Source organism: Balaenoptera borealis (genome assembly GCF_965194805.1).
Source record: "Balaenoptera borealis genome assembly, chromosome: 2".
Lineage (NCBI taxonomy): Eukaryota > Metazoa > Chordata > Mammalia > Artiodactyla > Balaenopteridae > Balaenoptera > Balaenoptera borealis.
In genome coordinates this window covers 121188797-121203502 of record NC_138867.1, presented here as the reverse complement: position 1 = coordinate 121203502, position 14706 = coordinate 121188797, and the positions used below count along the sequence as shown (strand labels likewise).

The 14706-nt window shown below is 46.7% G+C and overlaps 1 protein-coding gene across 6 annotated transcripts in view; it reads right to left on the bottom strand.

Moving 5' to 3' along the window:
* Positions 1-14706, bottom strand: part of ARHGAP26 (Rho GTPase activating protein 26) — a 466073-nt gene that overhangs the window by 341655 nt on the left and 109712 nt on the right. For all 6 annotated transcript variants that reach the window (XM_082382702.1, XM_082382705.1, XM_082382704.1 and 3 more), the window contains exons 2-4: positions 6820-6915; positions 5132-5193; positions 748-819 (exon numbers count right to left, since the gene is read on the bottom strand). In XM_082382702.1, the coding sequence (XP_082238828.1) occupies positions 748-819; positions 5132-5193; positions 6820-6915 (230 nt within the window). The remainder of the gene's footprint in view (positions 1-747; positions 820-5131; positions 5194-6819; positions 6916-14706) is intronic.

Here is a 14706-nt window from a genome sequence, read left to right as displayed (position 1 = left end):
TCTAACACTCTACTGAAGGTCAATCTCGCTAGGGTTGTCTAGTGATTTAATCACAGGGCGGGGGACCCCAGAGAATCCACCTTTAATAAATGAATAAAATTCCCTTTTCAGTCTTTCAGTAACAGGTTAGAGTCAGCCAACTTTCAGCTATAGTCCCTCCAGGTCAGCTATAACAAATGGTGACCTCTGGGTTGAAGCAGTCCCGCTTTTTGACTTGCACAATGTGTAATATATATTTTTAAATTATTTGCCAGCATTTTTTTAAAGCCAGGAAATTTCATATGAAACTCTAACTTTTCAGTTTCTCTTGAAAAAAATGTAAAGGTCTAACGACAGAGGGCTCCTTTTCATACACAGCTAAAGTGGGCTAAGAAGAGGGTCCCCATGCCCACAGGGGCCTATTTGCAACCCCTGTCCTAGGCTCCAGTCCTGGACCTCCACAAACAATATAATTCCATGGTGTCCAAACACACCAGGTATCTACTCACACAAAAGAGGCGTGGTTTCTACCTTTGGATGATTTATGAACTAGCACAACACGATTAGATGTCAAAACACTAGAATGACAGCTCTGGGGTTGACCTCTCAGTCTTACTTCAGACACTTGTGAAGAACAAATGAGCTGGGCTCTAAGCTTATTCGCCCAGGATTCCCTGAAAATGGTGGACTTAGATTTTCTGAAGAAGGTGTTGTGTTTCCCAGACCTCCTGCCCTAAAATCCAAGAACAAGGCTTGCAAAATTCTCACCTTGGCAGCCCCAATCTGCTCCTTTCGAAACTTCTCCAAGGGAGTGATGAGCACTTCGCTGGCATTCTCAATCTGGAGAGGAAAAGCAGAGGGGTCGGGGAGGGGGACAGAGAAGCAGGGTCAGTAAAGAACTGCAGCAGTCCTGGCACAAAAGGCCTCCCCATGCTTCAGTATAAGATCTCAGTAAGCACAATGGTGCACGTGTCACCTCTTCCTTACACCTGAACCAACAGCATGCCAAATCGAAATCTAGTCATCAGTCCAAAACACGACATTCTTCCTGTGCATGAGTAAGAGAGATTCTTTAAAAATAAAAACGAGGACCTCTAAAAACATAAGCAACCACATTGAAGGCAGAGCGGAACTGGTGGCAGAGTAGGGTCTAAATTTCAAGCTTCAGGTGACATCTTCTTGTTAAATGCTCATTCAGCCAAGTTATATTTAAGTAGATATATTTAAAGTAGGTCAACATTGAGTCTAGGTTAACCCTCCCCCCAAAAAAACCTCCACTTTTGGTGGTATGAAAACCACCCAAGCCTGATTCTGTGTAGCCCTACCAGTTCTGGATGGGGATCAGGATGCTTGTGCCTCCTGGCCACTGGCTGCTTTTCAACTTCATCTCACCGCGCTCACCCCCTCAGGTCCTGCCCTCAACTAAACGGTCACCCGAACGCACCTCAAATGGGCCAAACCTGCCCCACTTCTGAGCCTTTGCATTTGGCTGTTCCCGCAGATGCTTTGTCCCCAAATCCTTGTGTGCACAACTCATTACTTATTGTAATTCAGGTTTCAGCTTAAAGGTCACCTCTTTAGAGAGGTCTTCTCTGACCACCAATGCAATCCAAAGAAACTTCCCACTACCCCACCAAGTGTTTTCTTCAGAAGATGTAAGCCAGCTGAAGTTTTCTGGTTCAGCATTACAAGACATGCACATGCATGCACACACATGCACACACACGCGCACACACACACGCCACTCTCTCGTAAATGTTCACTTGTCCACCACCATCCCCAAAACACAGAAGAGTGCTGAAACAAAGGAGCACTCAAACGTTTTTCAATGACTAAATGAAAGAATGATTTCTTGATTGGCTGCCAACTGTGTGACCACAGGCAAAACATTTAACCTCTCTGGGCTCTAATTTCCTCATCTGCAAAATGAGTGGGGTGGATTGTTCCAGCTCTAAGATTCTATGGTCTTTTCTAAGACAGCACAATATTTTACAATCTTTCCTTTTAAGTCATTCATTGCTCACTCATCACTCAACTAATTATTTCAGGAATCTCGTCGCAACAAAGCATTATTTTTCTAAATCACATGCCTATCCATTGCAATGAAACCAACAGAGTAAATGCCAGAAGCCATAGATGGAGACAGCAAAGAACTAACTAGACAATGTGAGGGGTAGAAGGTGGCAGGTCTCCAAATTTATTGCCATTTGCCTTTTCTTCAATTTCAAGAGCGCTTATTTTAAAAGAGAGCATTTTAACTCTAGAGTGTTGCAATGTTATTTAACTTGCTTGATTTTTATTGTCATTTGATGTTGCTTTATTGGCTCACTTATTTCAGTCTTTTCCACAAATAAAGTGCAAGTCTCTGAAACTCACAATGGAGCTCTGAGCCACTAAGCCATTGGTTCTCAACATTAGCCGAAGGTTAGGCTCACTTGGGGAGCTTTTAAGATGCCCGATGTCCAGGCCACGCTCCAGACCAATAAATCAGAATCTCTGTACTTTGATCCAGGCATCAGTGTTTTTTAAACTCCCCAAGTTGTTCCAGTGGGCATCCATGGGGGAGAATCCAGCCCTAACTAGATGCTAAATATACAAAAGCCCTAACTTCCCACCTGGGAATCAGGACACCCAAGTCCTTGTCCCAGTCCTGCTACAGCACGCTATTAGCCTTCAGGAGACCTCACTTTTCTTAGCTGTCAAACGAGGGACTGCACACGGTGAGGAATAAGGTCTGTCTGGGTCTAAGAATCTATGACTATGTAATTTCCACTCAGTTCCAAGCACTGTGATGATATTCGAGGCACAGCAGTCTGTTCTCTGCCCTTCAAGAACTCATATTTCCTATGGGACACAGACACGTGCAGTGACTATCAGGACACAGTGTGGTACATGCAGAATCAGAGGCATGAACTAGACATTCAGAAAACACAAAGGATGGCCAAATATCCCGGGGAGTCAGGGAAGGCTTCCCAAAGAAGGTACAGCTTTGCTAAGCTAAGCTGAATTGATGATGAAGCCGTCACAGGGTGAGGAGGTAAGGAAGGGGCTTGCGATGGCCAGATATTCAGACGCAGACAGTAGAAACTCGATTCACTGACATTAATAATAAAATTGCAGAGGCAAGCTGGAAAGTATAATCCAGTCATTGTTTCCTTACCCCAGACCTTAGCAATCTGCAGGGTATTCATCGTGATTTGCTCACCATACCCTCCACCCCCAAATAATAACTCTGCCAAGAATCAGACTCAAAAGAATCACTTCCCTTTCTGAGGCACTAGCACGTGCACAAACACACAAGCCTTCCTCTGCCTCCACCCACTACCATCCCTGCTGCTGCCGCCGCCGCCACCCTCCTGATTCTGGTTCAAGCACCCAGCAGTGAGCAATCAAGGCAAACAGTGTCTCTCTTTGCAGAGCAGAAAGTGAGAGGTTTCTGCTCTGGTTGGAGTTTTAAAGAAATGCCAGCTTCTTTGGTATCACATGCACTTGGGGTTGAATCCAGGCTGTGCTACTTATTAACTGTGTGATCTTGGGAATGTTACTTAATAGCTGTAAACCTTGGTATCTTCATCTGGACAACGGTGATGATAAAGGTCCCACTTCAACAGAGTCATCATGAGGGTTAAAATAGAAAATGCACGGCTACATGTCTTGGTAGAGGCTGTGAACTGAATTGCATCCCCTCCAAAATTCATATATTGAAGCCCTAACCCCTGTTAAATTAAACAAGGAGGCCATTAGATTGAGGTGACTCTAATGCCTTAGCAGCCTACATAAGCAAACCAAAACCTCAAGGTTAAGAAACTGAAATCTAAGAAACTGAAACCAATCACAAACAACTAGACTTTCCCAAATAAGGCAACCGCTTAAGCTAGAGCCAATCAAATAATTTCCTTGCTTTGTTTCCACATCTGCTATATAAAAGTCTTTGCCCTACCTCCTGTTGATGGAGTGCTCCTAACCACTTCCGGGTTGGTTCTGCCCAATTTGAATCAATTTTTGTTTAAATAAACTTAAAAATTAAACATGCCTCAGTTTATCTTTTAACACCCCCAATGTGATAGTATTGATATTTGGAGATGGAGCCTTTGGAGATAATTAGGTCATGAGGAGAGAATCCTCGTGATGGGATTAGTGACCTTGTAAGAGGAGAGTTTCCCCAACCCCTTCTCTGCCCTGTGAGAAAACAGCAAAGAGGTGTCTGTCTGCAAGCCAGGAAGAGGGCCCTCACCAGGAACCAAATCAGCCAGCAACTTGATTTTGGACTGCCCGGTCTCCACAACTGTGAAAAATAAATATTTGTTGTATAAACCACCCAGCCTATGGAACTTTGTTATGGCAACCTGAGCAGACTAACACAGTAGACTTAGTCCTGAAACCACTGGCTGTTAGTATGGGAAGAGAAGAAAAATCCTCATTGATGACTCCTCCCTGGGCCTCTGGAGCACTGCTGCCTAGAGACAAGCCCACCTGGCGACAAATCAGCATGTAGCTTCATTCCTGATGGCTTAGGAATAAGAGGGAGGCCCAAAAGAGCTTCCTGTGGATCCAAAATCCCTCATCTGTGCATGCTGAACCACATCAGAATAAAGCCTTGTACAGAAAATCTCTCTTAAGAACCTGGAGGTCAGTGTTTGATTCTTGAAGTTGCACACTGCCTCTCTTTGAAGAACTTCTTATAGTTCCCATCATTTACTAAGTACCCCTTGATTGGATGCCTACCAACATGGCAGGCACTGTGTTAGGTACCCTGGAATTAAAAGTGAAGGAGAGCTCTTGGATGGGTTTAATAAGGTGAGGAGGAGGGGAGCAGGGTGGGGCACCTTCATTCCCATTCTGCCAGTAAGGAATCTCAGGCTCCCAAAAGTTAAATAATTCAAAAGATCCACCTTAAGTCATATACTTTATATATACACCTTATAGTGAATCTTTAGGACAACAATGTGGTTCTACGTTATCCACGGTAACCCTTTAAATATTTACAAAAGGTTTCAAACCCAGCAAGGGTGAGAAGATGAGGCTTGCTCGTGAGCCCAGAGCACTCAAGTGGCAGAGCCTGGACTCAAACCCTGTTCTTCTGACAGCAAATCCTGTGTTCCCTCGATGTGACCACACTGTCCAGGACCAAGGGCAGCCTAGCCATACTCACCATCCGTATCCGTTCATCTTCAAGATTCCTGAGGACAGTGGCAAACTCCTGCAAAGACCTTGCTGAAAAAGAGAAAGGGGCCATGAGGTGGAAGTAGAGTGACAGGCCTTTGGGAACCCTTCCAGATACAGCTATTGTGTTATGGACTGAAATCCCTTGGCATATGCAGAGACCTAAAGACAACTCTTCCCAAGGCTCCCCTTATCTTTTCATCATTAACCATTAAGGATGACCCAGAAATGCAGGATAATCCACCGGGCACTCTAGCTAGGGAAGGGTTTCCTTCAAGGAAAAGACCTGCCTGTTCCTGAGAGAACCCAGGACTGATGGGATGTTGGCCAGCTCCCAGGCTCCAGGATGGACCAGGCAGAGTTCCTCTTTGGAATTCAAGGATTTCCTGCCCAGGATTTGACCTCCTCAACCTTTGTTGTGGGGTTGCGTCAGAACCCAACCTTTTCTTTGCACCAGAGCTAAACAAACAACACTGCTGGCATTGGAAGCCACGTCTCTGGCTTTTCCTTGGGTTCCTCCTCTCTGAGTCCTCAAGCCCCTTATTATTGCAGCACAGCTGGCAGCACAGCAGTCAGATGTGGACAGTCTCTTTTGCTGGAATTATTCCAAAGGGAATAAGCATTGCATACAATAGCCCTAAGGATATTCGAGACATTCATGTAATGTTGGGAAAAACATCTGTATATTCAGGAGTTACAACAATGATACGTTTTCACAGCTCTCAGCTGTCTCCCAGTTCCCTCTGCTCATCCCCAGATCCTGGTTTTCTGGATGCTAACAGGGAATCCATAAGCATTTGGTGACTTAATTCAATGTAACTTGCTCAACTCTTGCTCACTTAGTGGAGTCAACCAAGATGCCCAACAGAAGAATAAGGTGCAATGACTAGGCCCTGACAACGACACGTGTCTTGACACTGCAAATCCTCTGTGCTCAGTGTTGCCCACAGAAGATGGACAGGGGATGGTGAAGAGCGACACGGGGCAGCAAGCTAACAAATGGTAACCTCCGCTCTCAGCCTCTTGTTAAGGAAAATGCATGGGAGAGGTAGGGCGATGACCCAGACACGAAGCTCCTCTCCCCATCCAAAGGCAGCGACAGCTACATAGCTCTAGCCAACTGTTGCCAGGGCAGAATGAGGGGCCGGCTGCTCAGGCTCCCCAATTTTCAAAGAAGCTAGAAAACTGGAACTTTACATAAATTCAACTTATATGGTAATTCAATTTTAAAAAATGAGTGCCCAAGAAAACATGGCTGCATTAGGACCTCAGCCCATGAGCCATCACCTGCAACCTCTGATCTAACTCTTCTCCCATCTACTCGTGTTCTGCTTTTGCTCTAATTCTAAAGTACTGTGGTTGGGGGAAGAACGTTGCAAAGCCAGCCAGAAGCAGAACGCTAACAGAGGGCGGAGATAGGAGCCCCACAGCAAACCTTCCCGCTTTCTCCTGCAGGCCGCAGGGTGAGAGCCACTGCAATCCCAGGACTCTGAGGAGAAGCCCTGGAGAGCCCCGGGCCCTGACCCTCACTCAACTCTGCCCGCTCCACTCTTAATACTGACTTCTTAATTTACAACACTTACATACTCCCTATTCCAGGGGAAAGACTCAGGGAGGACATTGAAAGCTGTGGTACACAGTGAACTTTTTAAACTCTTGCATGTGGTTATGACTTACCTATGCACATTTCATCATCTGTTTCTGCATCTCCTATGCACTGAAACTTAAATTCATTTAAGGAATCTGCAAATTTCCGCTTCGCAGAAGACAAATCTAGCAAAAAAAAAAAAAAAAAAAGAGTAAAAAATGTGAATTACTGAAATAAACCTGCTTTCATGTTTCCTGCTCTTTTTAGTCCTTTTACTAATACAGCAGCTAGCAGATCTGTTCCTGAGTCCACCTCAGAGCACAAAAGAATGTAAATTCAAAAGAGTGAATAGTTGTTTATAACATGAAATAATTCAGAAGTTAATATTTTTGCTACATTTGCTTTAACAAGTCTGGTCCTCACTCTCTAATTCCTCAGGCCACACATCGAGTCCTGCCGCCTCCACCTGACACCAGTGGGGGTCAGTGAAGCTGCCCTCACATCAGACTCAACAAGACTCCCCACCCCAGCGCAACGAACCGGCACTGGGTAGGGAGCTGGCACAAAGGGCTTGGAACTTCACAGGAGCACCCGGACCTCCCCTTCCGACTCAAGGACGCGGGAGGCCCGAGTTCTCAGAACCCTCTGGGCTCCACTCAAAGCAGAGCAGCCGCCAACCTGACGAATCTCCACCTGAACCAGTTTCCTGGGTCACCTCGTTCCACCGCTGCCCCGAGAACAAAGCCCTGGCAATGTTCTGAGTTGGGGTAAAAACACACCCCACACATGGTATCTATAAAGAAACCTCTTGGAGGCCCTTGTCAAATTTAAAAAAATAAGCTTTCATTTAAGACAGTAATAAAAGCCAATGATCCTTCCTGAACCCTCAGCTTCTGTTAAGGGTATAAACCACCGAGGCACCTTTAAGTGGCCTGACAGACAAGACTGCTCGGCACAAACGTGCTTAACTTAATTCCACGTGCAGCCTTCCTGCAGATTAGGCTAATCATTCAAATTTCCCTCGGACATGTTTCCCTCATTGAAGGGGAAATGGCATTATGTTCAAATTCCCAGAGGACGGAAATATGAGGCATAACTGGCAACGAGGTCTGGCTTTAATAAGGTACTGGGGGGAGTGGAGGACGGGGATTCTGGCTTCACAGATCAACAGAGCCTCTTGGAATATAAGCATCCATGATCCTCAGCCCTTCTCTTTAGCTCTTAGATTTGTCCCTCGAGGTTAGGGGTCACGTTTTTTCCATCTACTGGTTTGTTTGTTTCCTCTCCAGGTAGCTGGCACTGCACCCTGCTCAGCACATGATGAATAATGTGCGTGTATGGAGGAGGGGGTTGGGGGACTGTACACAAATCCAGCTGCCGGTGTTGAGTTCACCGATCCCAGTGTTCATCCCAAGCAATGGTGCCAGTGGAAGAGCCAAGCAGGGCCGTCCTGCTGTTCTCAGGTCTGAGGCTCAGACCACTGTATGGATACCAGTGGCTCCTGCTCCGGGACCACCCCCCTCCCAACCTGAGCTCGGATGACGCGGGTCCCGAGCTAGCCATGGCTTGTGCAAGGCCCTCCGCTCGCTCGACACCAGAAGAGGAAGGCACTTGGAGTAGAGGAGAACACAGGAGCCAACGGCCAGCAGTCTCTGGTCTCTCCCTGGTTCGGTCAATTTAATGGAATGGTTCTTGGCCAGAAGTCCAAAGATGCTGACAGGAAAATCAGGCATCTCTTAAGACTGGCCAACCCAGGCTGAGGAGATCCCCGAGAACACACATCACTCCCTGGCAAGTCAAGAAAGAAACAGATGCATCTGAAAGTCAGAACACTGTGGGGAGGAAGGACAGGGGCGGCCACAGGCAGGCAAGAAGAAATCGAGGGAGAATAATCTTTCCCAGACAAAGACAAAGCCCTCCGAGAGGCCCCACGTGTGGGGTGCATGGAATGTGGGCAGGTGGTACTCAGTCTTGGCTTTGCCAGAATGTTCCCCTGATCAGAACTCACAGAGAAAGGCCTGAGCAAAGAGCAAGAACAGGACTGCTTCTCTATCCATTCAGCAACCCCCCTGTGCCTCCCCAATGGGGCAAGCAGGCCTCAAGTTGGACCATCTTCTCAACAAAGTGGAAAACGAGAGAAAAGTCAGCCAGGCTTGGGAAAGCTCCCAGCACACACCTGAAAAGCCGCGCTGCCAGGGGCAGCTGCCAGGCAGGATCAAGGAGTGGCTAATAATGCACGACGGGGCCTCTGTGGGGCCTTCCACAGGAGGCCCACTGAACCAGGAGCAGGCCTGTTAGCTTACAACCAGAAGGTAACCTGATTTCCCTGTGCAGTGGCACACAGCACACCCCGAGAAGCGCTGTAGGCCCCACAAAGCCGATAAAGAGGCCGGTGCCCTGGATGGGAGATTAGGTAACGAGTCCTGGTATGGAGTCAATACTGGGCTGTGGGCCCAGGAGGACAGCTGGGTAGAATGAGAAGCCCAGTTATTGGAATCTGAAAAAGGAACTCACCATGGGCTTGAACAACACACGCCAGACACAGCACTCTCTGGGTAAAGGTACAGTGCACACCTGCTGTTTCCTTGTTCAGCATCTACTCCCCGGCCTTAGGAACATCATCTCCAGCTTGCTCTGAAGAACCTCCCTTCTCCACTTGCGCTACATGGGGTCCTGGTTCTACACTGGTCAACCCCTTCCCCAGCCCCTTGCCCTCACCCCAACCTCCACTGGCCCCTGGGTTCGAGTTTCAGCTCCACCATTTACCAGCTATGTAACTAATCCTGGGTTAGTCATAAAGTCTCTGTCAACTCACCTCACAGAAGTTGTCAGCCTCTGAGTGAGGAGACCTACCTAAGCTGCGGGGCTGTCAGGAGAGCCAGCGAGACACATGGGGTAAGCACCCTGTACGCTGTCAGCTTCAGTTCTAGGCAGGGCTGGGCTACTCTTCCTTAATACATAAGTCCTCCAGTAACAGGACCCAGGGAAGGGAAGCATGATTACCTGTACTGAGAGCTCAGAGAAGTTAAAGGACTGACATAAGAGCACACAACCTCTAAGAAGTGGATCTGCAACTCGACCAAGTCCTCTGAACTGAAGTCCTTGTGGGCACACCATGCTGCCTCACCCCGTTCAGATCAACTCCTCTCCATTACTTGGGACAACAGAGAGGACATCAAAAAGAGAACACCCAAAAGCCACTGCCTCTTGGCTACTGCCACCCAGTAAGAGTGCTGGCATCTTATGTAGGTGATCATGTTGGATATGCAGCTGCACAGAGACTTCTTTCTGGAGCCTTTCACTCCGATGCACACAGGAATCTCACATGCACATTCCAGTAAGAGGAGAGGAGAAGGCGGGGAGGCTGGCGCTGGGTGCATGCCAAGCTTCGTGGCCCCCTGCTCACATAACCCCACTGTTTCATGTTCAGGCAGTGCAAGACACAGCGAGGAGCCAAGCAGAGGCAATAATATTTACTTTGCAGAAACATCTGTTGCTAGAAAGGCAGAATGCTGGCCAGAGTGGAGAGAAGGCGTGACTGGCAGCCTCCAGGGAGGACAAGGATCTGCTTTACAGAGTAAGTAGGCTCTGCCGCTGAGTGAGGAGACCACGCGGGTAGGGATATGGAAGCAGCTGGAAGTCTGGGCCACGACGGGCTGCTTCTAAAGCTGCCTGCTCACTCAGGGACCAGAGAAAAGTGCCCTTCTCTTCCTGGAGATGCCATGCTCTGCCACAGCAGACACTAATTCTGCAGAGTTTAAGAGAGTAAGCCAAGCGTAAACCTTTCTTTCACCAAAACAGCTGGCTTATCCTAATTTTTTAAGTTAGAATATACCTTGATTTACACAAGCTTTACCAGTAATAGCACAAGTCAAGCCACTTCCTTTTTTTCCTTTGGTAAAACTTAACACACGTGCACAAACACACAGGCTCATGAACATGCACATAATGAAGGACTCAAGGTAACCTTACAATTATATGTATTTTCAGTGCATCTGACCTCCAAAGTTACCAAGATTGGATATAACTACCCTTAAAACGTTTTGCTATTCTGTCACATGTTCCTGGACTTAGAACCTGATTACAGTTAATAAAGACCAACTGCCAAAAGAAGCACTTGCAACAGGATTGGCCTCCTGGCTGCTTAAAACACAAGAACACCAAAGTCCCCAGGCCTTGTTAATCTCTCCCTTCTCTGAAAGCCAGTTACACTTACACTCTGTGCCCCATCATCCTGCATTTGGAATGCACTCTGGAACTATTCATGAGTGGTTTTGTATCACAATGCACAATGAGTGCCTAGGAAAGGGCTGAACAAGGTAGCCCTCAAAACCTGTTGCATCCATCTGATTGGCCACAGCAACACAACTTGGCTTGTCTGGAGTGTCTGAGATTCCCCAGATGAGAGGACCCACGATGAGAGCTGAGAGGTGGACGTGAGCCCGAGAGGTTGCAGCTTTTCCCCACAAGCCCCATTCCCAGGTAAAACTCAACACACTCAAAATGAAATTCTCTCTCCCCTCCTAGCGGCTCCCCAGAGAGCCAACCAAGGGCCCCTTCCTATGTCCCTCATTGGGCAAAGGGCACCATCATTCATCCTGCCACACAAGTCAGAGTCAGACACCCATGCGTTGCCCTTGACGGCAACGGTGTCCTTCCCAAGTCTGTCCATTTTGCCTCCTAAGTATCTTGGTTCTGCACACTCCATCACTACCAGCAACCCCTAAACCAAATACCCCCCATTGCCTGGATAACTGCAGCTGCCCGCCCCTCCCTGGTCTCCCCACACCACTTTTGTCTCTCCGGCAGTTCTCCACCCAATCGTGTCGGCTCCAGCAGTGAACCCTGTGACGGTTTCCCAGAGCTCTAAGAACAAAGACCAAAGTCCCTTCCAAGGCCTGAGAGGTCCTGCAGGGTCTGGGCCACCACCTCCCAGTGGGCTCTAGAAACCCTGGCCTCTGCCAGTTCCTGGAACAGGCCCGACTCCTGCCGGCAGCCCTCAGCTCAACAATTCCTTCCTCCAGGAAGCCTTCCCTGACTCATCTAATCAGACCAAACCCCACCCCAATTTCACTCCCAGAATCCTATGTACCTCTTCCTCACAGCAATTTTATATCGCTCAGATAATTATTTGATTAGTATCTCCCTGACCTATAAGTTCCATAAAGGTGAGGACTGTGTCCCTTCATGCTCACCACTGTATCCTCAGATCATGTATCCTCAGAACCTAGCACAGTGCCTGAGAGCAGGTGTCACAGAAAGAACAAAGGGAGAGAGGAAGTCAGGCACTCCACTAGTTCATCACACTCAAAGGTGAAATTCCCGATTTTATGCTTGATGAGTGAAAAGAAGCAGATTAGGTACATTAGGTGAAACTTTCCAACTTATGTAAGTCTGGCTGGAGCTTACATATGTAAGAATGTGCTTGCTGTTAACATACAACCACCTGCCCTGATGCTGTCCATTGAGGAAGATTCCCACGGAGCTGAAGAAAGATCTGGCAGCATGCATGTAAAGTAAAACCTTCTCTACACCAAGTGACCAGGGAAAATGAGCTACAAACACGCCAACTGTTGGTCACAGCTAGGTGTTCCCTTTCAGCCCCAGCACGTCCCCAAGCCTGGAGCTAAAACAGATGTAAGAAGCATTCCCAGTTGACTCTTCTCTCTTTCCCCGTATCTGGGCAAGCTGAGAACACATCCTACCAAAACCTGTGCCTGGAGAGAGGCATTTCCCCAGGTCTGCAGGTGGCATTTTAAACTGAGTAACTGTAAGAAAAACAAGCGACGTCCCCTTGTTAAACGCCTGAACCCTATATTATATAAGCAAAAAGAAACAGACCATGTCCAAATCTTACAATACTAACATTTGTCTAGTTTCTGTGATGTGCAGTCTTGCCTGTGGCCTCTAGATGGCGAGCAGCTGTATCAGAGAAGGTGTGCCAAGACTCAAGGATAAACAACAGGGCCAACCTTCAACCTGTCCCACTGATGAAGACACCAACCGGAGAAGCAAATGTCCAGTGGACATTTGTCAATCGGCAATGGAGGGAGGGGCCCTGGCCTCCATCGGGGAAGAAGTGTCCTAATACATTCCAAGAAGCTGTGTTGATCTTATCCATTCAAGCCTGAGACATGGAGGAAAAGGGCTGGAGAGATGAAGTCACCACCGAAGTGTCTCTCACATTCTTTCAAATCTGGCTGGAGAAGACTCGGAAAACCTCTCATCTCTCCAAAGGGTGATATGCCCACCAACCACAACAGCCACGGCACGACATATAATGTGCATTCTGATTACACATCTGCGTGCTTTCCCTAAGGCCATTTCCCCTAGAACTTCATTTCCTAAATGAGGCCATAGCCAGCACTGACTCCGGAGAATCTGTTTTTTCAACCAGAGCACTAAGGGTAATTAAATTTTCAGAGTTGATTTTTAAAATGAAATCAAATAGAGAACAAAGAAAGGTTGTGTCATCCTTTTCCAGATGAGGTTTCTGATTCTATTTGCATGAAAACATCCTTCAAGAATAATATGGGAAACCAAACCCACCTTAGTTTATTGGATATTTACTGTGTAACATGTACGTATTAAGCAATTTAAATCATTTTGTCCCTACAACCATCGTACTGAGCACGTATTATTACTCCCATTTTGCAGACCGGTAAACAGACTCAAAGAGGTTAAACAACCTGTCACAGCCACACAGTTAATAACTGGTAGTTTAAGAAACCTGGTCTCTCTGATCCCCCAACTCTTAACTATTATACCATATTGTCTAATTTACTCAAATATTTGAGAATCTAATATCAGTGTGCTCAAAGGAATAAAAAGATGACTCGTACACATTCCATATCCTGGAGGAGAATACAATTTAGAAGGGTCAATCTGTGTATACAAACATAAATTAAAGCAGTGCATGCTAAGGCAATCTGAGAGTTAAAAGAAAAAAAAGTAGCCACAGAAGTGTAAGAGGGATACTATTTCAGCTGGGGCCACTGAAGGAGGCTTCCCAGGAAAAAAAAAGAATAGGAAGTGGCATTTGAAGTGCACCTTAAAAGTTCAGTAGTATTTGGTTATCTAGAAATGGGAGGAGGTGCAGGGCAGGGAGGCAGGGATGGGAAGGTATTCTAGAAGCAGGAATGGGAAGCAAAGAGATGCAAAAGGAGAGGACCTACCCAGAAATAGCAGGAAGCCCAGCTTGATGGATAGGAGATAAGACTGGGAAGAGAAGTTAAAAGGAATTGAATGCCAAGCTAACGAATTTGAACTTCATCCCCAAGGAAATGGAAACCAGATTTTTATACAGAAGAGAGACTAGATCAACTTAAACACTGATTAAGCCTTTCACTAAGGAGCTAGCCCAGAACTTAGTTTGGGAACTTCTACTCTGACTTTCCATCCCACTTCACCCAAGAACACACAACCACAGTCAAGGGGCTTTCTCCCTGTGGGATGACACCTCTCAACCTGGACAATGGTGCCCACCACTCAGCCTGGAGATAAGGAGAGCATGAGGGATCCAAAGAAACTCTGCTCCCTACTAAAAACTCCAAGTTCAGGTCCAGTTATGAGTGATCAATAGCATCATCACTGTATATACATAATTACAGCTGACCCTTGAACAACACTGGGGTCAATCACATATAACTTATAGTTGGCCCTCCGTATTCACAGTTCTTCCACATCTGCAGATTCAACCAACCACAGACCATGTAGTACTGTAGTATTTACAACGGAAAAATATCCACATATAAGTGGACCCACCCAGCTCAAACCCACGTTGTTTAAGGGTCAACTGTATATACAAATGATGTATACAAAGACATTTGTATTTCCCAAGTGCTATATTAGCTTTTCCTCATAAGAATATTGAGAGTTTAAGTGATTACATTTGATCTTTTATAGATAAGGAAATCAAGGACTAGCTGAATGACAGTGCATGTCACATAGTAGGTGCTTAATGAACATTTGCTAAT